The sequence below is a fragment of the Pinus tabuliformis genome, chromosome 1_2 (assembly GCF_031772625.1).
Source record: "Pinus tabuliformis cultivar Carrire ecotype Pingquan chromosome 1_2, CPIR1, whole genome shotgun sequence".
Classification (NCBI taxonomy): domain Eukaryota; kingdom Viridiplantae; phylum Streptophyta; class Pinopsida; order Pinales; family Pinaceae; genus Pinus; species Pinus tabuliformis.
Window position 1 is genome coordinate 284,081,206 of NC_142298.1, and position 26,758 is coordinate 284,107,963.

The 26,758-nt window shown below is 42.9% G+C and overlaps 2 protein-coding genes across 2 annotated transcripts in view; one reads left to right on the top strand and one right to left on the bottom strand.

Annotated features, from left to right (window-relative positions):
- The window catches only part of LOC149205435 (SNF2 domain-containing protein / helicase domain-containing protein / HNH endonuclease domain-containing protein), a 460,346-nt gene that overhangs the window by 322,239 nt on the left and 111,349 nt on the right, over positions 1–26,758 (top strand). The gene's annotated exons all lie outside the window — the stretch shown is intronic.
- On the bottom strand, positions 1,152–10,755 carry LOC149205436 (uncharacterized). The gene is made up of 3 exons (XM_089396127.1): positions 10,563–10,755; positions 1,892–2,736; positions 1,152–1,767 (listed from the first exon to the last, which is right to left on the bottom strand). Exons 1-3 carry the CDS (start codon positions 10,753–10,755, stop codon positions 1,573–1,575), a joined length of 1,233 nt encoding a protein of 410 aa, XP_089252253.1. The 3' UTR covers positions 1,152–1,572.

A 26,758-nucleotide genomic window follows, 5' to 3' on the forward strand; every position in this document is an offset into this window, starting at 1 on the left:
CTCTGAGTGAGTCGACAGAGAGAAGGGCTTCAGATCGAAATCTTGTCATGCTAGAGGGAGCAACGCTGAAGCCTCAGCGTGAGGAGGAGCTGGTGAGACACAGTTTTTCTGCAAGCCATTTTGCTGGGCAGAAAGATGTCACAAGAGAAGAGAAGCACTGTGAGGGAACTTTTCCTCAGTAGGACTTCTTGCTAAGAAGTCTGTTTCTTATTGGTTGAGCAGCACAATAAGAACCAGAGAGGAGATTTTCAACATTTTACAGTGGAAGATATGGCAACTAGTGGCTTGAGGGATCAGGATAGATTGGACGGAGCGTCCAACTATGTCATCTGGAAGGCAAGGATGCCATTCCTTCTAAATGAGCATTCTCTCAAGACATATGTCGACAACGTGGTGTCTGTGCTTGTAGATGCAGATTCGTTGAAGAAATACAAGGCAGAAATGGTGAAGGCAAAGCGGATGATGCTCGATGGAGTGAAGGATCATGTTGTCTGTCACATCTCTAGCAGAGGGACTGCTAAGGAGATGTGGGGTGCGTTGTCTACGCTATATCAAGGATCTTCCATGCAGCGGAATATGTACCTTGAGCAGAAACTGAGATCTGCTCAGATGTAGAAGGGGGAGCATGTGGAACCATTCCTCATGAAGCTTCAGGAGACCCGAGATGAGTTATCAACTGTGGGGTCTACACCTCAAGATTCCGAGTTGGTTAGTCTGGCCCTCAATTCTGAGACACTTGCCGTCCATTCTGTGTCAGATGAGTGGCAAGTCTTTGTCCAGAGTATCTTGGGTAGGGTAACTTTGGTAAATTGGGATGAGATGAGGGCAACGCTCAAGCAAGAGGAGCTGAGGAGAGACTTGGTCAAGTGTAAGCTTGACGGAAGGAATAGCAGTGGGTCGAAGCCCAAGGAGGAGGAGGAGAATGCAACCCTTGCATCGAAGGGACAATAGGAGCAACAAAGACGCAAGAAGGACATCTCGAAGATAAAGTGCTTCAGGTGTGGTGAGATGGGTCACAACCAATGTTGCACGAAGCGGGAGCGAAGCGGAAGCGCGAAGCGCGGAAGCGTCATTTTCCAAAAATCTAGGGAGCGAAGCGTCCGCGGAAGCGTCTGCTATATATATATATATATTTTTATATATTTTTTTGCATTTATACTCAAAACAAACATCCCAAATACCAAATTAATTGTAGAAGACATGAAAACATGCATATTTTTGCATAAATCAAGATAGATATGGCATCCATGATTCCATTGTAGTTACTAGTATGTACAACAATCATCTATATTCTAGCTATTACAAACATACATCAAATTTTTAAGCATATTATAAAACATAAAACATTTAAGCATATTATAAAACATAAAACATAGAGCATATTATGATTTATCTAGCAAGTGAGCAACTGTCAACATTTGTCATGTCCAAAATTCAAATAATAATGTTTACAAAATATGTCACTTGGTCACCGCCAAGCCAAAAAGGTTCAAAATTCAAATTCACAAGTCTACAAGTCTAATGAGTAATCTATAGACTATGACAAAAAGAAGTAGATTGTGAATATATTTACTAATCTCTCCTCCTTCCACCACGAATAGAACGTGATGGCGTGCCTCCACGTGGTGGCAATGAAGAAAATGGTCCCTGTGTAAGTCGTGGCACTGGAACTGATGAAGAAGAACCCCCTGCTGTTGGTGTTGAACCATGGAACCTAGGACCAGATGGGGGTGGGGGTGGTGGCATATCAACACGGTCATCATCATCCTAGAATCGCTCAAAAAATTCATGCAAAAAAAAAAAAACACTAGTTAACAAAAAAATTAAAAACATGAATTAGAGAAATGCTTTATAAGGGAAAATTGGAAAATTCATACCACAATGGACATACCTGGATAAGAGCATCCTCTAATTGCTCTAGTTGCAACACTCCATCCTCCAAATTGGGCTCCTCTGGATGCTTGTCCCAAGTCAACAAGTCTTTATTAGACTTTGCATCTTCACAGTAATGGGACAACAATCGCAAGTTGTAATGAACATAAACCAAGCTCTCTGCCCGGTCTAAACTCAACCTGTTCCTTTTAACACTGTGGATGAAAGAATAAGAGCTCCAACACCTCTCTGCAGAAGAAGTGTTTACCACCTGTGATAGCACCCGCAATGCCAAACTCTGTAGAAGTGGAGTAGGCCCTCCATGCATGTTCCACCACTCAAGAGCAGAAAAATGCTCTCGATCTTCAATTGAATGCATGCTCCCAAATGGACCAGTGTTGAGCGTATAGTTGCTCACCTGTCTCCGTACCAATGCAGCCTCCTCATTATCAGGGATTAATCTACTCAATGCAGCCATATATTTTTCGTGAACCTCTTTATCTTGGTGTGGTTTTTTCCTGCTTCCCCCCCCAGGTGCTGGTTTTGAAAGCCATGATGGATGATAGTACCTAGGTGTCAAAACATATGCTAATGCATGCAATGGAACATTTAGCATATCCCATCGCTTTTCCACCTCTTCACGAATATAATTGTACAAGGTGGTATCTCTAGGCTCAACAATGTCTTTAATCTGCCCCAACATGCTATCCATTTGCTCATACACCTCCCCAATTACTGGTCGATCTGAATCTGCAAACTTGATCATGTAATAAATTGGTTTGGTGAATTGCAAAACATATTTAACCTGTGACCAAAAGTAAGTGTCAAGAACAGTGTCCTTGACTACATTAGCAGTAGCACCATCTGTACAATGGTTAATTTCATCCCATGTTTCAGCACACACCAGATTAGTTAAAGCTTGTCTCACCTTCACTAGCCGCCTAAAGGTGAGGTAATAACTAGCAAATCTTGTCTTTGCAATTTTAAGCAATTGCAACTTGGAGTAAGTGCCATAGAAGTAGTTTACCCTTGTATGCCCTGTGATGAATTTAATGAGCTGCTTCCCTTTCCTGTAAACCTCAGCAATCCACCCACATTCTTTGTGTTTCACAATATCATGCATCAAAAGGTTCAATGTGTGAACCAGGCACCCAGACCAAAAGATGTGTGGATGAGTACGCTCAATAATTTTTCCTGCTGCCTTACAATTTGCTGCATTATCTGTGATCACTTGAACCACATTATTCGGACCAACATCTTTGATTGATTTCAATAGGAGATCTGCAATGTTTTGTGCAGTTGCACTGATGGAGGAGGAGTCATGACATGCAATAAATACTGCACCCTTAGAAGAAACACCAAGAACATTTATCAAATGTTGGTTTCTAATATTTGTCCACCCATTTGATACAATGGATACCCCATAATCCACCCACTCATGTGTAAAACGTGTCAAAGCTCTTTGAACCTTAGCTTTTTCTCTTTCTAATAACATTGTTCTAGCTTTCTCATAGTTGGGGGCCTTGTATCCTTTTGGGGCTTCATTGATGGCCTTTACCATGTCATGCCAATAGGGAGAGCGAAGCACATTGAATGGTACACCGCAAGCACAAAGAAAACGGACTACCTTTCCATCCACATCATCCCTCCCAGAAACATTAAGGAAATCCCCTATTGTTTTTCTACCTCCAGAGGTTGCAGAAGTACCATGAGGAGATGGGCAACTACCAAATTTAGAGTTTGCACTTGATTCTGAATGAGTTTTTTGTTTCTTGTTTTTTTGTTGTGCAGCCATCTCTATTTTGATGTATTTTTGTCTTTGTTCACTTGAAATTTTTGGGCAAATGGCTACCCCCACAGAACCCTTTTTTTCATCACTCTCTAGCACCCCACAAAGATGCCTCCTCAGACGGGTATATGAACCCGTATATGGTTTTCCTCCATGACAATCATGAGGGCACATCCATTTGTAAGATCCACCACCCTTTCCCCTTCAAGTTTGGTCACATAGTTCCACAAGGGATTTGATGTACCTTTCCCATCTTGTGCTTCAGTGTCCTCTTCAAGTTCATCCCCTTCCTCTTCAAACCCTTCCTCCTCATCATACATTGGGTCACTACTATTAGGACCAAGTTCATCTCCTTCCTCTTCCCCTCTATTCCTCACCCTTGCCATCATTAAAACCAAGAGTGGAATGATACATAGAAGCCAAAAGAACACCATCTTGGAATATGGATATAGGTGGTGGACAACCTGTAAATAAAGGAGCAAGTAGAAACAATGGGAAAGAGTAGGAGAGGGAGGAGAAAAATACAACTTTTTTTTCAAAAAAACAAGGGAGTTTGGGGTTTGAACTTACCTCTTTAGCTCTTGTAGATGAAGTCCTCCAAGCTCTTGCTCCAAGCTCCTCCTCCTTCTCCTAGCTCCTCCTCCTTCTCCTAGCTCCTCCTTCTTCACTCCTCCAAGCTCTCCTCTCTTCTCCTCTCCTTTCCTCTCTTCTCTTCTCCTCTCCTCTCTTCTCTTCTCCAACTCTCATAAACTCAAAGTGAGAAAATGAGAAGAGAATGGGGGCTTTATTCTTTTCTAAAGTCACCCTAGACTCACCCTAAACTAACCTAACCCACCCCCTCATGCTAGTTAAGTCACATGTTAAAACAAATTTAAAAAAAATAAATTAAAAATCCGCTGGCCGCGGGGTTGCTTCCGGAAGCGCCTGGGTGGCGTGCGGGTGGCGTGCGGTTCCGGGCCGGAAGCGTGGCGCCACCCCGTGCTCGAACCGCCCTCCGATCCGCGGTTCCGGGCGGCCGCAACCCAAAAAGGCAGGAATCGTTTTTTTTTAACGGATCCGCGCAACCGCCAAATCCGATCCGCGCTTCCAGGGTGGATTCCGGGACGGTTCGCTCCGATCCGCGGTTCCGGGTTTGGATCCGGCGGGGGGGGGGGGGGGGGGGGCGATTCCTGCAACCCTGGTCACAACGCAACTTAGTGTCCTCTCAGGAAGAAGGACAAAGATGAGAAGCACGATCTGAAGGCTGTGCCCGTGAATATCGAGGAGGAGGAGTTCACCATGACATCCGAGATACCTCCAGGAGGGAGATGGGCTGATTTGGAGCTGTAGTTCGAAAGAGCTACAGATGGGCAGGATCCTTGAGGAGCCCACCTCTCAGATCAATTCCTTGCTACAGGAGTCCATATCAGAGGTAGTAGGATGGAATAGTGTTGGATGGTGTCGAGGAGTGTCAGAGAGACAATTGGAGTGGCTAGGAGTCCCATAGATTGAACAACGCACAACAAAGTTGGCAGCAGTGCAGATGGCACAGAGTAGAGGTCAGCAACAACGCATTAGATTCAGAGGGTCAGCGCAGAGACTAGCAACAATCAGGTTCCAACATTCACATGGTATCATACTGAACATTGTTAGTTTAGTAATTTGGGATTTTTTTCCATTGCTGATGCAATAACAACAACAGTTTGCAGTGCAGGAGTAGTTGGCAGTGGCAGTGCCAGCAACAACATGGATGCAAAAATTCAGAGGGAGTTGTAGTCCGGATGCAGTGTTGACAGTGGTAGGGTCAATAGCAATACAGATGCAACATATGCGTAGTGGTTGGTGGACAACATGTCAGACATCAACGTCGCAAAGGGAGATGTTACAAAACAGAGTGATGCTTCAGCAGGTTGCATTGCTAGAGCACATTCCTTGCTAAGAGGGAGTGTTGATTTCTAGTAGCATCGGATGTGCTCTAATTATGAAATTTTGCAGGGAGGCTTGGGCACATGTATTCCAAAGAACCTAGAAGTGTTTTGGGAAATTCCACCTGGAGACAATTTTATTAAAATAATTAATTATTTTTAATGGGTCGCTAAGTCTAAACTTAGGAAAATAAAATAATTAAAGGTTATTAATATAAACTGTGGGTGTAACTTCTAGAAGAAGACGAGGATCAAGCAAAAATGATCTTAGCTATTGATTAGCTTCTAATCTGGGCCGTTGAATGTCAACGAGGAGATTATTTAAGGAGGCTTGAGGGTCACTTGGAAAGACACAGAGAGTGAGTTCAGAAGTTCGATTTTCTGAAGCAGAGCAACTGCCGGGAGAATATCGATAGTCAGCTTGTATAGTGAGGTGCAAGGATAGTTGGGTTGGAGTATCTTCTCCAGAGCCTAGAATACATAGTAGAGAGGCAGAGAGACACCAGAAGGAGGCAACACAGACCGAGGAGGGGTTGACGCTAAGCCAGAATGGCTCACGCAGAGGTTGATGCTGAGCTAGGAGGGCTCATGCAGAAGTAGCGCAATGTTTAAGCAGAAGTCCGAATTTGCCGAGGGAGTTGACATTTCTGAGCCAGGAGGGTAGGAAATTATTCCAGAAGGCAAATCGATCCCCAGTTGAGCTGACGCAGGGCCTAGGTTGATGTAGGGCCCATGCAGCGACAACGCAAAAGTAGTCGGGGAACTCGCAGTTTAATTGTTGGATCAGTTGGAACTTGCCGGGTAGAGTGAGGTAATCTCACAAATTTTTTTCTGCTAGTTTATTTCTCTGTAATTGGATTGTCGAGAGGGCATCCAAAGTTGTATTCAAAAAACTACTGCATAATAATAAAAACCTTCAGGGTTGCTGCATCGGTTTTCCTGCATTGGGTTTTTCTGGGGACATTTGTCTAAAAAATACTGTGTCCTTTGTGTTGTACCTTTCTCTATTGTTCTATTGGGCATATTATTTAATTGGTGTAGGTTGCAATGTATTAGCTTCGATATTTGCTGTAGGAAGAAGTAAATAATTTGTTTAAGTAATTAACAAATAGGAGAAGTTTGATCAGTTGCTACAACAGGGATTTTGGTTAACGGAATTTTCACAACCTTGGCTTTGCAAATTACCTTTTTCGATGTCGGATTGTGATCACAACCCACCTAGATCGACCTTTTGTTTTTGGACTTGTTGCCTCAAAATCTAGTAGGTCTTGTGAAGGGAGCTCACAAGGCAAAAACTAGACCAAGAGACAATAATATGAGGCGGGGCCCACTGTCACCACACCCACTACCTCTTGCTCTTTCGTAGGCTTTCACTACTAGGGGGGCTTCCCTTTAGTAGGTCACCTACAAGATATGCTAAGCCCAAGGAATAAGGTGACAAGACATACTTATGGAAGACAACTCTTCCTAAGAACAAGGCTTAGCAAGCATGATAGGGCAATTCACATCCTCCAATGTGGCCTATTTAGGGCACAATATGATCTAGGGCTTGAGAAATAACAAGCCAAAAGGATCAACCTAGAACCATAAGGCCATGAAAAGGCTTCCAAACAATGAATAACTTCAACTTATGGAACAAGAAGCCTTCAATAAGCCACAAGTTGAAGCCTAGGGAAAACTAGGGCTTTTCTAGGGAAAAAATATACCTAGGACAAAGGAGTTTAGCTATGATATGGATGGATTAACCAATAGAAGGGGTTGATTTTGAGGCAATTAGACTTCCTTCAAGTGTTGAATCGTTCTACATGCCAACAACTTCAACCCTAGTTGAAATTCATGCCCTAGCCATAGCTAGTGGCTTATGCTTGAGGGGCTGAAAATGAGATTTAAGGAGAGAAAGTGAATTTTAGGTCTAAGTTTGTGGATGATCAACAAAGTGACTAAGGCCTGTGCCTAGTCCTTGGGTGATGGAGTCTATGGGAGTGAAAGATTTGCTAAATCTTGGCAAGGAGTAGGGAAAAAATGAAACCCTAGGATTCAAAACCCTAGTTATCACCTTTGTGAGTAAACAAAGTCAATTGGGAAAGCTTGTTTAAAGATTCACCAATGGGATTGCCATTCACATTCTACAAGTGAGTAGTGCATGCAATACTATCATCTAGATTCCATAAAATGATTTTCAACAATAACAAGCACACTAGAAACCTTAGATATTCAACCATTCCATACATTAGACATGAAAGTAAAGATTTATCAAATCCAAGTTATACTTAGAAGATAGAATGCATGAACAAGCCTTTATTGCCCCAAAATGATATGTCCAAGACCAAAGAAATAGTTCCAAATAACAAAATACACCATAGAGTCACATCTCTACAAGATACAAGAAGTCTGAAATTGTCCAAGAGTGTTGAAAATAGTCAAAGTGATGATGATGAAATGAAATGTATCTATCCTCTATTTATATGAGGATTATGAATAACAATTATGCCTATAAAGCCCCTGAAACAAGTTTGATGCTAAAATGTACTTGGGTTAGAAGCCAACCCATTAGCTTTATCAAAATATGTTGTAATTTACCCACATGTGTGAGTCGTAGCTTCCATAATGTTGACATCATCCAATGTAGATTCTCCAAATGCCATGTCCACCAGTGATGAGGTGCCAAAGAAGGTGTAGAGGCCTATGAAAGCCAAGATTTGAGGGTTGGTCCTCATTACCTTTTGTGGGGTCCCAAGATCTAGCTAGGGTGCCACAAAGTTGTCTCCATGGGTGTTCAATTGCTAAATAAGGCCTCCTCTTCTTCAGTGTTATGTAATGTCCCAAATATAAATTTTGCAGACGATTGCTTAAAAATTTAAACCTTAAATTCCTTAGACCATTTGCACAAGTTGAACCAAAAAATCAACCGCAAAAACATGAAATAAATCTGCAACTAAAGATTTGACAAGATAATCATGGAGAAAACTCAACCTTATTTTATTAAATAGAAGAGTACATATAATGCCGGAAATGGTTGAGAGAATGGCCTTCCACAAATCCCTGATAGAGGCTGAAATTGGGGCTCCAAAATCTGAACTGAAAACAATAGTTGCAACCTGTGAATTTTGGATGAATTCACCAAGGAGAGAGATGGGTGCTCACCCACTCTCTTTGAATCACCTGAGGGTTTCCGTCCTGGGGCTATTGAAGTTGAGAACCACGTTCCCAAAACCTCTCCATAGAAAATACTCAAATCCCAGATGTCCCAAATGATCTCCTCCTCCTCCTCTTAAAGACTTCATTAGATAGATCAGCATCTTATTTTGATTATTTTAATATTGTTCTAGAAACTCTTTTTTGACTCCATCTACGTGAATTTTAATTTTAATTTTATTTCACAAAGTCACTTTTGGCCTTTTTTTTCCCTTCATTTAATTATTTTCCCCTCTTTTACTTTAATTAAGTGTCTAATTAAAGTCACTTTTAATTTGGGAAAATGGTTAACCGCCCACCATACTCTCTTCGGCCACTGGGAGTCACTTCTAAGCATCTGATCCTATAGATTTTCTTGTTTTGGTTCCAACGAGCTCTAATACCGATGTATTCCATTAAATATTCGTTCCGAAATGCCACCTCAAGTGTAGCTAATTAAATCAGGCCCATTAATAACTCCCTTTTTTTGAAAATTGTCAGAATGCAACAGAACGAAAGGCAAACTATGCAGATGATGTTATATGCCAAGCGAATGCCATCATATCCCATAAAATCTTCTCAAAACTCCTCCAAAACACATGATGATGTAATCTTGCTTCAGCTTCTTGGCCATCACATGCCCTAGAAACCCATTGTTACTTTTAGATAACAATGGGATGTTCTATGGTTAAGCACAATTTACTTCAATTTTCCTTTAACAATCCAATGACAATTTCCAATTATATCCAATAGCAATCACGTTAACTTATAAACATTGAAGAAAATGCAGATAGAACATAAAATTATATGCATAAAACAAGCCAAGACAAGAGGACACAAGATGTGGCGGATGCCAGCGACAAACCCCAATGTGGGGAAACCCTTTGATCAAATCTTCTTATTATTCTTCAATAGTTCAACAGAGAGAGAGAGTACAAATATCATAAGTAGAAACCCCAAACAAATCTACCAAATCAACAACCAAACCAACAGTCAATGCAGCCCTAACCAGAAAGTCAACTGTCGTCAAAGCTGTCCAAAATGTCCTTCAAACAGCAGTCCAATTTGGTCTTCCAAGAGAGTCAAAATCAGCCCAAAACAATTCGGTAAAACCCAGTCAAAGGAGAGAAACATTGCTGTAATTTTCTACGGTCAAATCTGAAGTCAATTTGAAGTCAATGTTGGTCAACCTATCCCAAACTCCTCGATTTATATGCCAATAAATGCAGCCTAGAAAAATCAGAATTTGGCCCAAAAATCGAGGTTAACGTTGGTTAAATCACCCTTGGTCAATGCCCTGAAACTTCGACCTGTTTTACCCCAGAAAAACTCGGCCTCCTGCCACACATGCGAAGAAGAGATGCTACCTCCAATAATTGTATGAACGAAATAAAAGAAGAGATAGATGATGTGATGTGTGATGAGTGAATGTCCAAATGAGGGAAGGGTCACTCCTATTTATACAATTCGTTGAGGGTGAGGAGACCCATCTATTGGGCTTCATGAGCCTACATTTGATTGAAGCCGACCTTGACAATTTTGTCCATAAGATAAATTCATAATTCTATTTCTGCTTGTCAGAATGAGATGATCTTTATATCAAAATTGTACCTCTTCGAAAGAGGAATCCAATGCAATAATCATCTCCATCATATGTGCTATCCTAATGTGAAAGTTGGCCATAGTTGCCAATTTTAACACCCATCCTGGTTGTACTATAGAGGAAAATAAAAATGCAGATATGATAAATCTTGCCGCCCCAAGATTGCTTGCCCTCGAGCAATCTGCACTTGTCCACTGAAGAGGCATCTGCAAACTGATACCAGGATCCCATATGAACCACTGGTCCACATCATGCCTCCAGGCAATCCAAACATTACTAGATCCCTCAATACCTGGATCCCAAGTCCATCTTTGACTCATCCTGCTACCAGTAGATGCACTTGGATCCCAATGCCACTGTGGCCAATCATCACCCAAGTCCCATGGCTTTGACTGTGCTCTATCTCTGGCCATAGATGCTACTCCACCAGTAGAATACTAGCTCATCACCTCTCTCTAGTCCAACCCTTGGCATAGACCAAGGTCAACCCCACTATCCTGAAGCTATGAAGGAATGTTGCTGGACGAGCAACCTATGGCCTGCTGTCAACATGGGCATGTAGTGTCCCCTATCTTTATGGGCTCTTGCTATACCACGCTCATGACTAAGAATGACACTCCATCAATAGGATACCAACTCATGATCTCCCGCCAATCTACCCCGTGGAAAGAATCGAATGCATAGACACCTATGTAGGGAACAAATCTATTATGTTGTTGCTGGTCCATGCTCAACTCGTGTTGCTCTGTCCGGTATGTCAACAAGATCTGTCCAAAAAATCCTGCGCCTCTCCCTGTAATGGGCCAAAGTGGGCAAGTTGTGTTGCAAGCCCTGTCTATGTACTCCTGGAGAAGGCTGCTACCTAAAAATGTTGCAACTTTGTTGGCTACCGCTGCATCTGCTTGCCCCTCATCAATGGGTAGACCCAAAGATGGATGCACCACCATTTCTATCGTTTGATAGGGATCTCCATGTCCCTCCAATCTACCAATCTCCTGCATAACTATCCACTCAGACTCCAACACCTCTTGACAACAAGTGTCTGCAAATACTACCACCTTGGTGGTTGTGTTTACATTTGCTTGCTCCTAATCAATGGCTAGCTCCAAAGATGTTTGCTCATCCTCCTCCATCATGGGCTCAACATGAGCCACTAGTCGACTCTCCAAAGATGGCCCATCACACACATTGTGCTCCACTATGTGTTGCTCATGCTAAATGGGAACAAGCTACTGCTCATCAATCTTCTCTACCAAACATGACTGCATCTCTAAGTTGCTGTCAACAACTCCCCATGACTGCTCATGCTCCTTAGAGGTGTCCTCGTAAGAACCTGTGGACTGAACTATAAAAGAAGAATCTTCATCTTGAAGGTCAAAACGAATCTCCTCATGGTCTACCCTTGTCATCTCTTCGGTGTCGTCAAAACATGATTGGTTAGGTCTCCAAGGTTCCTTGCAGATGAAGCAAAGACCTTTTCTCCTCAACTCATTCTTGTTGCATGGTTGGTCACCACAAATCCTCTGCAACTCCTCCTGTGTTAGCTGCCTTATGAAGAATCTCATGTTTTGCTCAACCACCCTTTTGGCTAGCCCATAGGTAGTTGGTGAGATAACCTGTGTCTTCCTCCAAATGTCTAACAATTTTGTCTGCAGCTGTTTGCGAATAACGTCGCCTTCAACTAGTAATGAAGATAAGATATCTTACATGCTGTCTTTTACCTCCTCAGGGTGATGCTCTTTAATGCTAGTGAAGAAGAATTGGCACATCTGAAGGATCAAATCATCTTGCTCTAGATCAAGCATGACTACATAGGATTTGATTTTGGCCATGATGTCTGCTGTTGCCCGGATTGTATAGGCACCTCGACAACTTTCAGGACGAGGGTTGTCACTCTGATCCTCGCCCACAACGTTCTAGCTGTCTCCCAACAACAGGCTATGGTGGGTAGTCCCTATGGAATGAGATGAAGGAAAACAAGTTGGAAACCAACTTGTTTGGGAGACTCGACTAAAACACTAGGACTCGCCTAAGATTTTGACAACAAATTTCACCCCAACTTTCGGGGTTTAAGCTGGAGGGGAAAATACCTCCTAGGATGAAATTCGTCATCAAAATTATAGGCTTACCTAGGTTACTACATAGCCTCAAGGTCTTACTAGGATCATTTACATCATATAACTTGCAGAATGGAATGACCATGACACATGAACTACTGGTAGGTGATCTGATCCTGTTGGAAAAAATTGGCACTTCCGCTTCCTTGGAACTTTGACAATTTGATTACGAGCCTTCTATCAATGTTTGAGCTCTGGGGGTCATGCAGTCTTGAATAACACTCTACAATCAATTGAAAGATCCTCTTCATGATGCCATCATTGTAGGGAGGAAAAAGTGCTACTATCCTCGTAATATCGTTGAAACAGGATGCAATGATAAGTTTGGATTTTTCACCCTGATGCTCCAAGAATATGGCTTGTAACAATGCAAGCATTGTTGGCTCTAGAGCCCAATTTAAACTCCAATAAGATTGATCCACTTTGGAAGGATAGGATTCCAACTCTTCTAATGTGAGGTCATCTGCTGATCTTCCAACCTTTAAGTCAGACCTGTTACCGCTCAAACTGGCAGGGGTCCTAAAAGGAGATCCTTGAAGGGCTACTACTAGGCTAAGGGCAACAAATGGAGCAATAGCCCACTGTCACCTCGGCTAAGGCTCCCTGCTCTTTACAGACTTTCACCGATGGGAGGAGATCGGTTATGATGAGGATCACTAAATGGATAAACCAGTGATAGGGTGAGGGGCGATCCTAGAAGCCTATTCATAAGAGGCTCAAATAGGTGGCTTGCTTGCTTTGGAGGCAAGGTATAAAGCTCTCAAGGAAGGGCTTAAGGGGGATTTCAAGGTTTATGTTTAGGGTATGTATCTTATAATGGAGGTTCCTAGGCCTTGAAATTCTTGTGAAAGCTTGAATTCCCAGTGATCTTTGAAGAATTACCCTTAATAGTGTATGGGAGCACACGGGACCAAGTGGACCCGGGGGTAGGTCAAGGGGGTAGGCTTTAGCAACGAATGATATGCTTGACCTATTTCGGAAGGGGAAATGGAGCGAAGAAAGAATTTTAATGCAAGACAATATGAGGGTCCCAATGAGGCTTCTAACCTAAGGAAACCATAGGAAAAATTCAATCTTGAGGCTAGGGCTTGAGATATCTCAAAATCCCACTGTCAGAATTTCTTCAAAATTGGAGGGCACCTAGGAGACACATCAGCGCAGTAGGGGCCAAGAGATCGAACCCTTTTGATGGGTGGTTTGTAAGATAAATGATGCCCTAGGAGACCTAATGGGGCTAGGCCTAGAAAAGGAGAGGGAGTAGGATGAAAAAGGTTTAAGGTGATCACCTTTGGGTGGACCAGTGCCTAATCCTTTGGGGAGAAATGGAGTCAGGTAGAATTATGACTATGGACCTTCGAATTTTCTAGGTCAAGGAGGCCTCAAAGACAACTTCGCTTGGCACTAGGGAAGCCGCAAAAGCAGCTTCAAGGACTTTATACTTCATTTTGCAAGATAAATGACTTATCAAGATGAATTTAAGTAATGAAATGTCCCTAGGAACATTCATTCATTATACAGGGCCCATATATGAAGCATTAACTATCCATATTTTTTTTTCCACAACTTCACATAAGAGATGCAGCAAATAAGCCCTAGTATAGCGAAATCCCAACAACAATGTATGTGACAAATTAGAAAAGAAAGAATAGCATTAAAATGTAGTTACATGTATAAGAATATATCCAACCATCCAAAAACTTTCCATCAAGAAGGTCGAAGACATATGAAAATTATCTAAACATCAAAATTCATTCCATGCTCCAAAATTCCGTCCTCCAAGAAGGATAGTGAAAATATCTAGAGAGATTTAAGTTCCAAATCCAAGTGATGATGACAAAATGGATCCTCATGACTTCTATTTATACACTTCTAATAAGTTTGATTTAGCTACTTGGGCCTACATTAGCCCCTAAAATAAAAATAATGTGCAAATAACTAACTTTTGGTGACAAGCCCACCAAACTAGCTCATAAACAAAATAATAAGCCTCTCAAGAGGTCGAATGATCAACAATAAATGTCGTTGGGCCTTCTAAGAAGTTTGATGAAGTCCATAAGTGCCACAATGATGAATAGGACTCCCAAAAGTAGTGGACAAGGGGTTGGCCCCTTGTTCTCCAAATAATAAACCTGTGGTGCTCCCAATGGGTGTGAGGGCACACAAGTAACCTCATGGGCCTCCAAGTAGGTCGAAGATGCCTGTAGACCATCTGTAAGGGCTTAGATGATGGTGTAAGTGATGCCACATCAGCATACAAGTCCTGAGTCATCTGCCAAGTGTATGGTACAACTATGGGGCCGACTGGGCATGGTGAACCAAGTGCATCTTCTTCGTCCAATAGGTGAATCTCAAGCAATCTCTAAACTTCTCTGGGGATCCATGGAGTGTTGTCTACTACTGTGGAGGTCCATGGCTCTCGACACACACCCTACATGTGCCAATGTATCCCTCTAGAGGGTTAGGACCTATGTTGCAGGAGACGCTGGGCCTGAGCTTGTTTATGGGCAGAAACGATATGAAAACACAGAAATGCATTTGGTATGGCTTGGAAATGCGTTTCAGGCTGTAATGCCATGTTTCATGTTGGGGAAACGTGGCCCAACTGTCTCCAAAAATGATGTCAGCAAAAGATCAAACATCATAACCATATAGAGCGCGGAAAGGAGACACACCAATGGACAGGTGATGTGTGGTGTTGTACTAGTACTCTCCTAAGTGCAGCCATCGAATCCATGCCCTTTTCTTCCCCGTCACATAGGTCCTGAGATAATCCTCTAGCCATTTGTTTACCCTCTCTGTTTGGCCATCGGTTTGTGGATGGTAACTGGTGCTTGGGGTGAGCTCTGTGCCCACTAACCTGAAAAGCTCCTGCCAGAATCCCCACATAAATCAGTTGTCTCAGTCACTAACTATAGTCTTAGGGAGTCCGTGCAAGCGAAGGGCCTCCCTAAAGAAGAACTCTGCCACCTGAGAAGTTGAATACCGTGTCGGAATGGCAAAGAAATGTGCATACTTGGTTAGTCGGTCGACCACCACAAAAATTCAATCCTTCCCCTGCACTGCGGGAAGCCCCCTGATGAAGTCCATTGAGATACTCTCCCATTTATCCTCTAGAATGGGGAGAGGCTGCAACAATCCTACTGGATGGGTCAACTCCCCCTTGTTCCTCTGACAAGCCTCACACTCTTGCACATACCTCAATACGTTCCCCTTGAGCCCCTTCCAAGTGAAGTGCTCTCTCACTGCCATATATGTCTTTCTAAATCTCTAGTGCCCAGACAAAGGGGAATCATGAGTTGCATGAATGATATGCTCTCTCAACTGTGACCCCAGAACCAAAAATATGCGCCCCTTGTAATATAAAATCTCATCCATCACCCGATAGCGCTCATCTGTATAACTGCCCTCCAAGATCTTGTATGCCCAACGATCCTTGGCGTACTCCTCTAAACGCTGTGCCTTCCAGTCATGGCAAATGCTCATGAGTGAAAATCCTGCAGGTCTCCTAGATAGTGCATCAACTACCACATTGTGCTTCCCTTGCACATACTCAATATCAAAATCATAAGCCCACACCTTTTTGATCCATCTTTGCTGTCTATCTCTGAGGCCTTGTTGCCCCATGAAGTGGCGAAGACTGTTGTGATCTGTCTTCACCTGGAACCGGTTAACCACCAAATACTATCGGAACTTGGTCAATGCATGCATTATGGCCAACATCTCCTGGTCATATATGGAATACAACCTCGCATGTGGTAGGAGCTTCTAGCTCTCGAAAGCAATGGGGTTCCCACCCTGGGACAAGATTGCCCCAATCCCATACCTCGATGCATCACATTGCAATGTGAAGGGTTGCATGAAGCCTAGAAGTGCTAATACCGGGAAACAACTCATCACCTCCTTGAGGCGATCGAATGATGTTTGAGCTCCATTTGTCCATGTAAAAGCCCCCTTCTTGGTCGGATCTATGAGGGGTGCTTCCGATTGTGAGAAGCCCTTAACGAACTTCCGGTAACAAGTGCAGATGCCCAAGAACCCTCTTAGTGCTGTCACATCTCTAGGTACTGGCCAATCCCGAATGGCCCTGATCTTCTCCTCATGCACCTTGACCCCATCTGCGTCGATGATATGTCCCAACTAGAGCATCTCTGTCAGCCCAAACTCGCACTTGGACATGTTGGTGTACAACTGCTGCTCCTCCAAGATATGTAACACCACCTCTAGGTGCTACAAGTGCTCCTCCCACGTCTTGTTGTAGATCAAGATGACTAGTTTACCATCCAACCTGGTAAATTCCATCTCTAGTTTCCTCCAGTCGGCGGTAACTCGTCCAAGGGAATACAACCATTGGACACCCATCACAACATTGGTGTCCGGTACGTCCACCACAAAGAAATGGGTTGTCATCGAATAGTTCCCCATGGTCACTATTAAAGCGGGGACATATTGAGTGCACTACATAGTTCTGTCCCATCGTACCAAAACTGAAAACCCCTCAAACTCTGCAGTGGTGATGCCTCTCCTCTGGACCATTTGAGCATCAATAAAATTATGGGTGGCCAAACTATCTACTAAGATTGAGACATGCTGCCCTTGCATTGTGCCTTTGATCCTCATTGTCAGAAATTTGGGAACCCCACATACAGAGGGTAAGACTCCCTCGGATGGTGCAGAAGATGCTCCCCCATATGGTGGTGGTGGTCCCCTCTTTGTTGGACCCTCGCTATTTCCCCCACCATACTCCAACTCCATCTTGTCCTCATGATCGTTATCCGAGAAGACCTCGATATCATGGGCTTTGCCCGCTGTGCATCGATGTCCCAGTGCCCATGGCTCCCGACATGTAAAATAGAACTTCCTCCTCTCGAGATCTCTCCTGGTCTCATCGTCCAGCTGCCCATGCCCTTGGGCTGCTCTCTGTGCTGGGGGTAGTCTAGTGTCACTCCCCTTCCGAGGGTAGGGAGTGTGTGGTGGAAAGGGTGCTGGGCCTTGGGGATGGCCCCCCTGCAAGTCTCTCGTACAAGTCATGACCTCTAGTAGAGTAGAGGGTTTGCGTGACTTCACTAGTCCATGCAGTTGCTCCATCATCCCCTCTACAAATGTGTATACTTGCCTAACATTCGACAAATCTAGTACCATGACTGAGACCCTTAGGAACTTCAAAATATAATGCTCTGGATGTCTTGTCTGCTTGAGCTAGGTCAAGTCCTTGAAGTGAGCCTCCAGATCCCTCCGATTTAAACGCTCCACTACTCTTTGTGTGAAATCCTCAAAGGAGGTCACGCTGGCATGCCCCAGAGTGGATAGCCATGAAACCATCAGTCGTGTGCCTCCCCTTCCAAATGCAAAGTGGCCATTTTAATGGCCTCTACATCTGTCATCTTGTTGAGCTGGGAATAGGTGTCCAACTTGTCCTCCCAAGCATGAGATGTGCACTTGGTAGTGCCATTGTATGTGGGGAAGTACATCTTCCCAATGGTTCGCTGCAACTCATAGCTCTACATGCCATGGCCTCCATAACTTCTCCCCTTCTCAGTTTGCTTGAGCTGGAAATAATCTCTGAAAGATAGTGCTTCTCTGAAGTCTACTCCCATGGACCGCCACTTCCTGAAATGCTCTCCCTTAGGCGTTTGATCATCAACTCCTCTCGGTTCACCCGATGCCAAAGGTAGCAAAGAAGATAGCGTGGCTCTAGTTGGCCCACGAGAAGATGGTGGCTGCGCAGTAGGTGAAGTGTGGTCAAACTGTTGAGAGGCTCCCGAAGTCTCTCCAAATAGAAAATCCTTGTGAGTGTTCTGTTCCCGGTTCTGCATTTTGATCTCATCTAACATCTCCTTTTTCCCTTTTGCCAAATCATTCAGGGCCTTCAAGGGACTGTTAAAGGCCACCTCCTCTCTACTCTTGGGTTTCCCCATATCCTCTACTATTATTGCCTTCCCACAGTCCTCAGTGTCTGGAGTGATCTCTAGCTCCCTCTCCTTGCTCTGGTACCTTTGCCTCCTATAGGTAATATTATGTCTGTCCTCGTCACTCATAGGAAAGTTCCCCACAGCTGATGCAAGCTCTGAGCTCTGATACCACTGTAATGTCCCAAAATAGGAAAAACAGTGATATGCAAGCAAATAACAATTTTTCACCACAGAAATTTCAAAGCAATTAGAATACACCCATAACAATCAGAAATATGGAAGCAATTGAGCCATTTTATTATAAATTGGTGCAAAAATACAAAATATGGAAGGAATGCACTGGCTTTGCCTCGAAGGCAAGCGGAGCAAAGCCCAGGTGAAGCAATGACAATCAGGAGCTACAATCAGCAGTCCAACTGCTGCACTACGCAGCAATTATGCACTGTTTGTGTAGGAATTTACAGGGTAAGTTCCTCAGAAAGAATACCAAAAGGACACCGCTCACAACCAGATCTCAAATCAACACACCAGTATTTTTGACGTGGTTAAAACCCTCAGAGTGCAAGGAGGGAAACAGTCCACGGTCTGTCCCAACGTGGGTACAGACAATTTATTAATCAAAGAATGAAAATTTACATAAGCTTCTCTCATGCACGGATTACCCGAACAATGACCCTCCATGCGCTTTAAATAGAACTCATGGACCAATCGGGTGTCAAGCCACGGATCAAGTGTCGGTAATACCGAGGTGAGAGTGAACCGTCGGATCACTACATATCGTGACCGTCGGATTGTAAGTTACAAAATGTACAACGGTAAAGAAACACACTTTACCTAACTCTAACCTAACTCTATGCTAGACCAAGTTGAACTTAACTATATCCTATGTGTCGGAATATCCTAACATCCCCCCTTAAGAACAACTTGGGATAGGATTGAAGGATTTACAAATATGACACAATAGGAGAAGGAAGGAGGCACTAGAGCCTATCCCCCCTTAGTGACAACTTCCTGAACTCCAAGCATATATCGAAGTTTAGTGAACTTCGCCTCTGTGAGAGCCTTTGTGAAGATGTCTGCAACCTGATCATCCATTGGACAATATTGCACTTCAAGAACATGGTCATGAATGAGCTTTCTGATGAAGTGCATGTGTAGTTCAATGTGTTTGCTGCGCTGATGCTGGACTGGATCTTTGCATAGCTGAATGGCACTTTGATTATCACACCAAAGTGTGGTTGGATGCTGCTGCTCAAAGCCAAATTCGGATAGGATCTGACGAAGCCACAAGGCTTCCTTACTAGCTTCCACGGCACCACGATACTCTGCTTCTGCTGACGAAAGAGAAATGGCAGCCTGTTTCTTACAAGCCCATGTAATAGGTCCTGAACCAAGAGTGAAGACATAACCGGCAGTAGACTTCCGATCATCAAGGTCACCAGCCCAATCAGAATCAGTGAAACCAACTAACAGAGGAGCTGCTTTGGCACTGTAATGAATCCCAAACTGTACTGTACCTCGAACATAACGAAGTATTCTTTTAGCTGCTTTCCAATGACTTTCACGGGGGTTTTGCATAAAACGAGCAACAAGGCCAACAGCAAAGGAAAGATCAGGACGAGTATGGGTTAAATACAAGAGTTTTCCAACAAGTTGACGGTATAAGGTAGCATCAACTTCAGGAGAAGTACAAGAGACTGAAAGTTTGACTCCAGACTGAAAGGGAGAAGGGGTTGGCTTACAGTCTTCCATGTGAAAATGACGAAGAATATCACAAGCATACTTGGACTGGGAAAGGAAAATACCTTCTTGGGATTGCAAGACTTGAAGACCGAGAAAATAGTGTAAGTGTCCTAAGTCTGTCATTTCAAATTTCTTTTTAAGGCTGGACTTCACATGGTTTATAAGGTTGGGATCACTACCAGTAAGAATAAGATCATCAACATAAAGAACAAGGATGATAAGAGAGTTGCCCACTTTCTTGGTGTAGACAGTATTGTCAGAATGACACCTAGAAAAGCCAGATTCTAAAAGAAAGCTATCCATTTTGGCATACCAAGCCCGAGGAGCTTGTTTGAGGCCATAAAGGGATTTCTTAAGTCGACAAACGAGGCTGGAGTCTGTTTGTATGAAGCCAATGGGTTGTTCCATATAGATTTCTTCCTGCAAGTCCCCATGCAAGAAGGCAGATTTAACATCCATTTGATGGACTTCCCATTTTAAAGAGGCAGCAAGGGAAAGAACAAGGCGGATAGAGTTCATTTTGGCAACTGGAGAGAAGGTTTCAGTGTAGTCAATGCCTTCAACCTGTGAAAAGCCCTTAGCAACTAGACGAGCCTTATGTTTATCAACTTTCCCATCTGGTCCATACTTGGTTCTGTAAACCCATTTGCATCTAACAAGTTTGCGTCCCTTTGGTAGAGGAACAAGATCCCATGTATCATTTGTCATCAATGAATGATATTCTTCATTCATAGCTGCTTCCCAATGTGGATGGCCTGAAGCTTCTGCAAAAGTGTCAGGATCATGATTTACTGGAGCTTGAGCCAGTAAAGAAGAGGCTCTTTCAAACTGAGAACGTGTACGTCGCTGATCTGTAGGATCACCGGCAAGATCACCTGCTGCATCCCGAGTAGCACGGACCCATCTTGGAAGTTGAGGATCCTGAGAAGGTGGGGGAGGATTATCATCCTCGCTTTCATCATCAGAAGAAGAAATGTTTTCAAAGATAGAAGAGATAGGAAGAGGTGGCGCATCCGCCGGACTAGGCTCGCAGGCCGATTTATTTTCATCAAATTTTACATCTCTTCTAATGATAACATTTTTGGACTTAAATGGAATAAGTCTATAACCTTTTACATCTTCAGAATATCCAACAAAAGTACATTTCTCACTCTTAGGTTCTAAAGCTTTATGCTTTTCATCTGGAATATGGGCCCATGCTTCACTTCCAAACACACGAAAGTGACTTACATCTGGTTTAATGGAACTCCAAGCTTCTTCTGGAGTGATATTCTCTAGAACCTTAGTAGGAGTGCGATTGATTATATAATTTGCACAATTAATTGCTTCGGCCCAAAAACTAAGACTGAGTCCTTTAGATTGCAGCATACAATTAGCCATTTCCTTTAAGGTGCGATTTTTCCTTTCAGCTACACCATTTTGTTGTGGAGTGTATGGAACAGTATGTTGCATTTGAATGCCATTTTCGGTGCAAAAGTTGATGAATGCGTTTTTAACATATTCTCCACCATTATCAGTTCTTAGCTTAAGAATTTGATGTCCAGATTGTTTTTCAACAAATGCTTTGAAGGCCAAAAAAGTGCTAAATACTTCGCTCTTGAGTTTTAAGAAGTATACCCAAGTGCGTCTAGAGAAATCATCAATGAAAGTTAAGAAGTACTTGCAGCCAGAGAATGAAGCAACAGGAAGAGGACCACATAAATCACTGTGCACAAGCTGTAAAGGGGCTGAGGCGTGCCAAGAGGCACGTTTGTCAAAACTGTCCCGATGATGTTTTCCGAGTACACATCCGGAACAAACACCATCTTTGCAAGATACCATAGGAAGACCTGTCACCATATTTTCTTTACATAGATGCTGAAGGGAGCGATAGTTTAAGTGACCAAACCGCTCATGCCAAAGTTTGCTCACTTCATCATTATGAGCAACAAACACTGAGGGAAGATGGGATGACCCAAAGTTGTGAAACTTATACAACCTTTTGGAATCATCAGCAAGACCAGTAGCTAGAATCTGTTTAGGATCTTTTAGATCCTTGATTACAACATCATGAGGTGAAAATTCAACAATTTTACCTTCACCTGAATGAGTTATCTGATAGACAGATAGAAGGTTGCAGGATAAGTTTGGAACACATAATACATCATTGAACTGACCATTGTCTAGATGAACAGTTCCAGTCCCTACAACATTAAGAGATCTATCATCACCAACATATATATTTTTGGTGTTACAATCATTTAAAGAAGAAAACATGGCTTGGTTTTTGGCCATGTGACAAGAGGCTCTAGAATCAATGAGCCACTCATGAGAATGAGAAGAAGAAGAAGATACATTTAATGCATAACCAGACTGAGATGATTGACGATGACATGCAGAAAGTGTCGTTCCGGAAGTTGAAGTTGAAGTAGGCTCCAGATGGATGTTATGTTTCTTCATTGCGGCTTCCAAGGCTTCCATCTTCTTAAAGCATTTAGATTCTAAGTGGCCATCTCGATTACAAAAGTTACAATGTCTGTCAGTCCTCTTCCATTTGTTTTTATTGGTCTTGTCATTTTGCTGAAATGATCTTTCATCTTGAGGCTGAGTTGGTTTAGGACCATTCCTTTGAGGATAAGACTTCTTAGGATTCTTTGAATTTGGTTGCTGCTGGGCGGCTAACGCTTTCGAGGAAGAGTTTCCAAGATTAAGAAGACCAAGGTGTAAGAGTTTTTCTTGTTCTCTTATTAAGGAATCACAAAAGGAGTCAAAGGAAGGGGGTTTGTAGTCTTTGCCTTGACAAATGAAAGCTTCCCTTGTAGAATGGAAAGTGGAAACAAATACAGAGTAGGCTGGTCCCAACTTAGTAAGGATGGAATAAATAAGGTTACCATCTTCTTTCTTAACTTTAACACCTTCCAAGAGATATCTAAGGGTCTTGAATTTGGACAAGAAATCTTCAATGCAAGAAAAATTATTAGGATCCAAAGTAAGCAACTCATTCTCAAGTTGATGGGCTCTAATTTCATTTTTAATCCCAAAAACTTTAGCAAGTTTTTCTAATGCTTCATGAGGAGTTTCAATTTCTGCAATGTGGAATCTAAGATCAGGAGAAACAGACATTCCTATCAAACCACGTGCTTGATCTTGTCTATTTTCCCATTTTTCGGCCTTGTCTTCATCTTTGGGTTTCTTCTCTTGGTCTGTGGCTATTCTGAAGAGACCTTTACTTCTAAGTAAATCTCCCATGTAGGCTACCCATTGGAAGTAGTTAGTGCTGTCAAGAATGACTTGGCATGGACTTTCCATTTTTTGAAAAAAAATCCTGAAGCTGAAGATGCTGAAAGTAAGTGGTCCAATGGATAGATCTCGAAAAAATAGGCGGTTTTAAAAAAAACGGCTCTGAAAAAGGCTTCCGGATGAAGAAGATATGGCTTTTTGAAAAAAAATTGTTGACGTTGCCGGCAAAGTGCGCGAATGTGCGGGAATGAAAAAATCCGCCCCCACAAAATGGAGACTTGAACCCAAGACCTCTACTCTCTTAAAAAGTCTTTGAACCAATTGATCTATACAAAATATTTGAGAGAGAGAGAGAGAGAGAGAGAGAGAGAGAGAGAAGGGGGGGGGGCCTCGATTTGCGTGCTTGCCTTGGGAAGGCTCTTTTCCCCTACAAAACACAAAACACAAAACCCAACACGAATATGCAAAGAAAAACGAACCTTACGGCTCAAAGTTAGCTTTAGCCAAAAAACTAGAATTTTTAAAAAAAAATCTCAAAGTTAGCTTTTAACCGAAAAACTAAATATTTTTCTCAATGTTTCTGATTTTCCAAGATCACACTAAGGTGCAGGGAAAAGAGCATACGCATGAGAAAAATCCTTTCTTTCTGTTTCTGATTTGCCCAGATCGCACAGAGTCGCAGGGCAAAGAGCATACGCAGAAATGAAAGGTATAGTTCGGGAAAAAAAAAAGGCTAAATAAACCGAAACCGAAATAAGCAGAGAGAAAATGACAGTAAACTGCAAAAAAAAACACTGTATACCTCCCGATCTGAAAAATGACGCAGCTAGGGCTACCGGAAACCTTTTCGCGTGAAACGAAAGGGGTTCCTCACTGAAACAGATGCTCCGAACGCAACAGAGCAGTCCTCTCGGCCCGAAAGCAGTCAGAAACAGCAGATCTAGGAAACGACAGCCGCATGCAGTTCTACCGGCTTCAGATTTGGATCACCAACGGACGCGGCCCTCAAATAGCTCTGATACCATGTAGGAATTTACAGGGTAAGTTCCTCAGAAAGAATACCAAAAGGACACCGCTCACAACCAGATCTCAAATCAATACACCAGTATTTTTGACGTGGTTAAAACCCTCAGAGTGCAAGGAGGGAAACAGTCCACGGCCTGTCCCAACGTGGGTACAGACAATTTATTAATCAAAGAATGAAAATTTACATAAGCTTCTCTCATGCACGGATTACCCGAACAATGACCCTCCATGCGCTTTAAATAGAACTCATGGACCAATCGGGTGTCAAGCCACGGATCAAGTGTCGGTAATACCGAGGTGAGAGTGAACCGTCGGATCACTACATATCGTGACCGTCGGATTGTAAGTTACAAAATGTACAACGGTAAAGAAACACACTTTACCTAACTCTAACCTAACTCTATGCTAGACCAAGTTGAACTTAACTATATCCTATGTGTCGGAATATCCTAACAGTTTGCTGCAAAGATATGATTGATAACCCTAGCTCCAGTGCTCAGAAAATTCTGCAAAGTTATTCCATGGGTCCTCAAGCAAAACCCAGAAATGGTTTGGCCTTGTTTTGATCTTCCAAAATCGACACACAGAAAACCCTACGCCCTCCAGAACTGCTGAAGCACACTAATTGTTAATACACCAGCGAAATCCTCCTCAAACACTCCGGAAAGGTAGCAATCATCTCCACTAATACTTCCCTTATTTCTCCAAGCAAGGAACAAGTCCAATCGGTGAGTCTCAACCACCCACGTGTGCCTAGTCTCTTCGTTCTGAGCTGGTCCCAGGAATTGCGAAATCCTCATTGAAGAAAGCTGTCACCTTCAGCCCAAAAACTCACCCAAATGAACAACAAATCACCAAAGCTTCTTGTTGGAATTTCTCCTGACAATAGCTCCTTTGAAGAATGCAAAGGAGCTCAACTCGATTTCCCCACTGTGTCCTCCAAGAATACGCACCACCAGAAAAACTCTAAATACAAATGCTGGAAACCACATTGAAAATTACCTCCAGAAGATTATGGATGAACCTCTCTAAGGTGGCACTTGAAGTCCCCCAAAGAAAGGGTGAGTTCTTCGCCCGAAAACTTGTGCTAAACAACAAGTGACCCGGCTAAGCAGCGCGAGCAACTGAGAAGAAATTCGATGTGCCAAAGATGTCAAATGAAGAGTGCTGCCTCCCTTTTATAGTTTTTGTGGAGCCTTCTTCCTTCCTTCGTGGGTTCCTAACTAAGCCTTCGATTTTCCCTCTCATGCATTTCAAACCATTGGCTTAGGGAGTGCGTATTTCCTTATGTGGATGGCCCCATATGCTACTAACAAAATTCAAAGTAACTTACTTCTAACTCCTAAGTCTTCTAATAAAAATCAAATGGGCCTCGTCTCCTCCAAAAATGGCCGCAAAATGTGGAAATTAATCCTGTTCCAAAATAATGTAGGAAGGGACATTACAACAACACAGTTTCTATACCATCCTCTGTCACGCTGCTGATGTATGACAAGAAACTCTGTTGGAAATGTAACGGTATTGCTCGCTCAGTCACTACGTTGTTTCCTCAGCCTGTAATGTTCGTAAACAGGAATTTAAGTGGTAATCCAAATAAACAAATAGTCCAACAGTGGAAAATTAAAACATTTATCAAACACCCATGAAACATTGTAATACTGGAACTGCTGAGCCATATATTATGAAATATGAGATCATGAGTACAATATATAAATGAAGTGGTGCACCTAGGCTTGTCTCAAGGACAAGCTGGACCAAACCCAGGTGGTAGAATAGCTGGAAAGATGGTTGTTCAACTGCTGCTCCACTATGCTCTACGCTGTCCCAGTAAACTGCTGATTTTTTGACTTCGACCTGTTTGAATGTGCCCAAAAACCGCCCAAAAAATTCTGCCCTTTCAACCTTAGACTCCTTGGACAAAACCTAGAAAAACCAAGTAGGGAATTTCTCTGATTTTGAGTTTGGATTTTTGGCCTCTTGGGAGCTCCTCTCCGGCTACTGCCGCCAAATTTGATTTGCAGGAAACAACCTACAAATCCACCTGGAAACACCCCTCAAATGCTTCTTTCACCTGTAATAGCTGATCCCTTACTTCCCGGATGGTCCTTGGCCCTGATGGCTGCTCAATCAAGCCCCACAAATTTGCTGCTAGAGGCCACTACGCAGTCTCTTTGCCCAGAAATGCATATTGGTGTGTGTATTGGTTGGCTGGCTGCAAAACTCTGAGAAAATACCCTCATCCCTCTACCTTCCTTGCTCCTGAAACTTCGACCAAGTTAGGGGCCTCTTCGCTGGCTAAATCAACCTGTTCGTATTTCTGGCTGCCCATAGAACACACAGTTACTTCCTTTGCGTGGCTGGATGAGTTGTGAATAACTGTTGGAAACTCCTACAACCTTTGT

Coding starts and splice junctions, on each gene's coding strand:
- LOC149205436 (XM_089396127.1), bottom strand. CDS start 10,755: ATGGCCAGAGATAGAGCACAGTCAAAGCCATGGGACTTGGGTGATGAT. Junction 2,737..10,562: donor GTGGTTCATATGGGATCCTG/GTATCAGTTTGC, acceptor ACCATTGTACAG/ATGGTGCTACTGCTAATGTA. Junction 1,768..1,891: donor TAGAGGATGCTCTTATCCAG/GTATGTCCATTG, acceptor GAGCGATTCTAG/GATGATGATGACCGTGTTGA.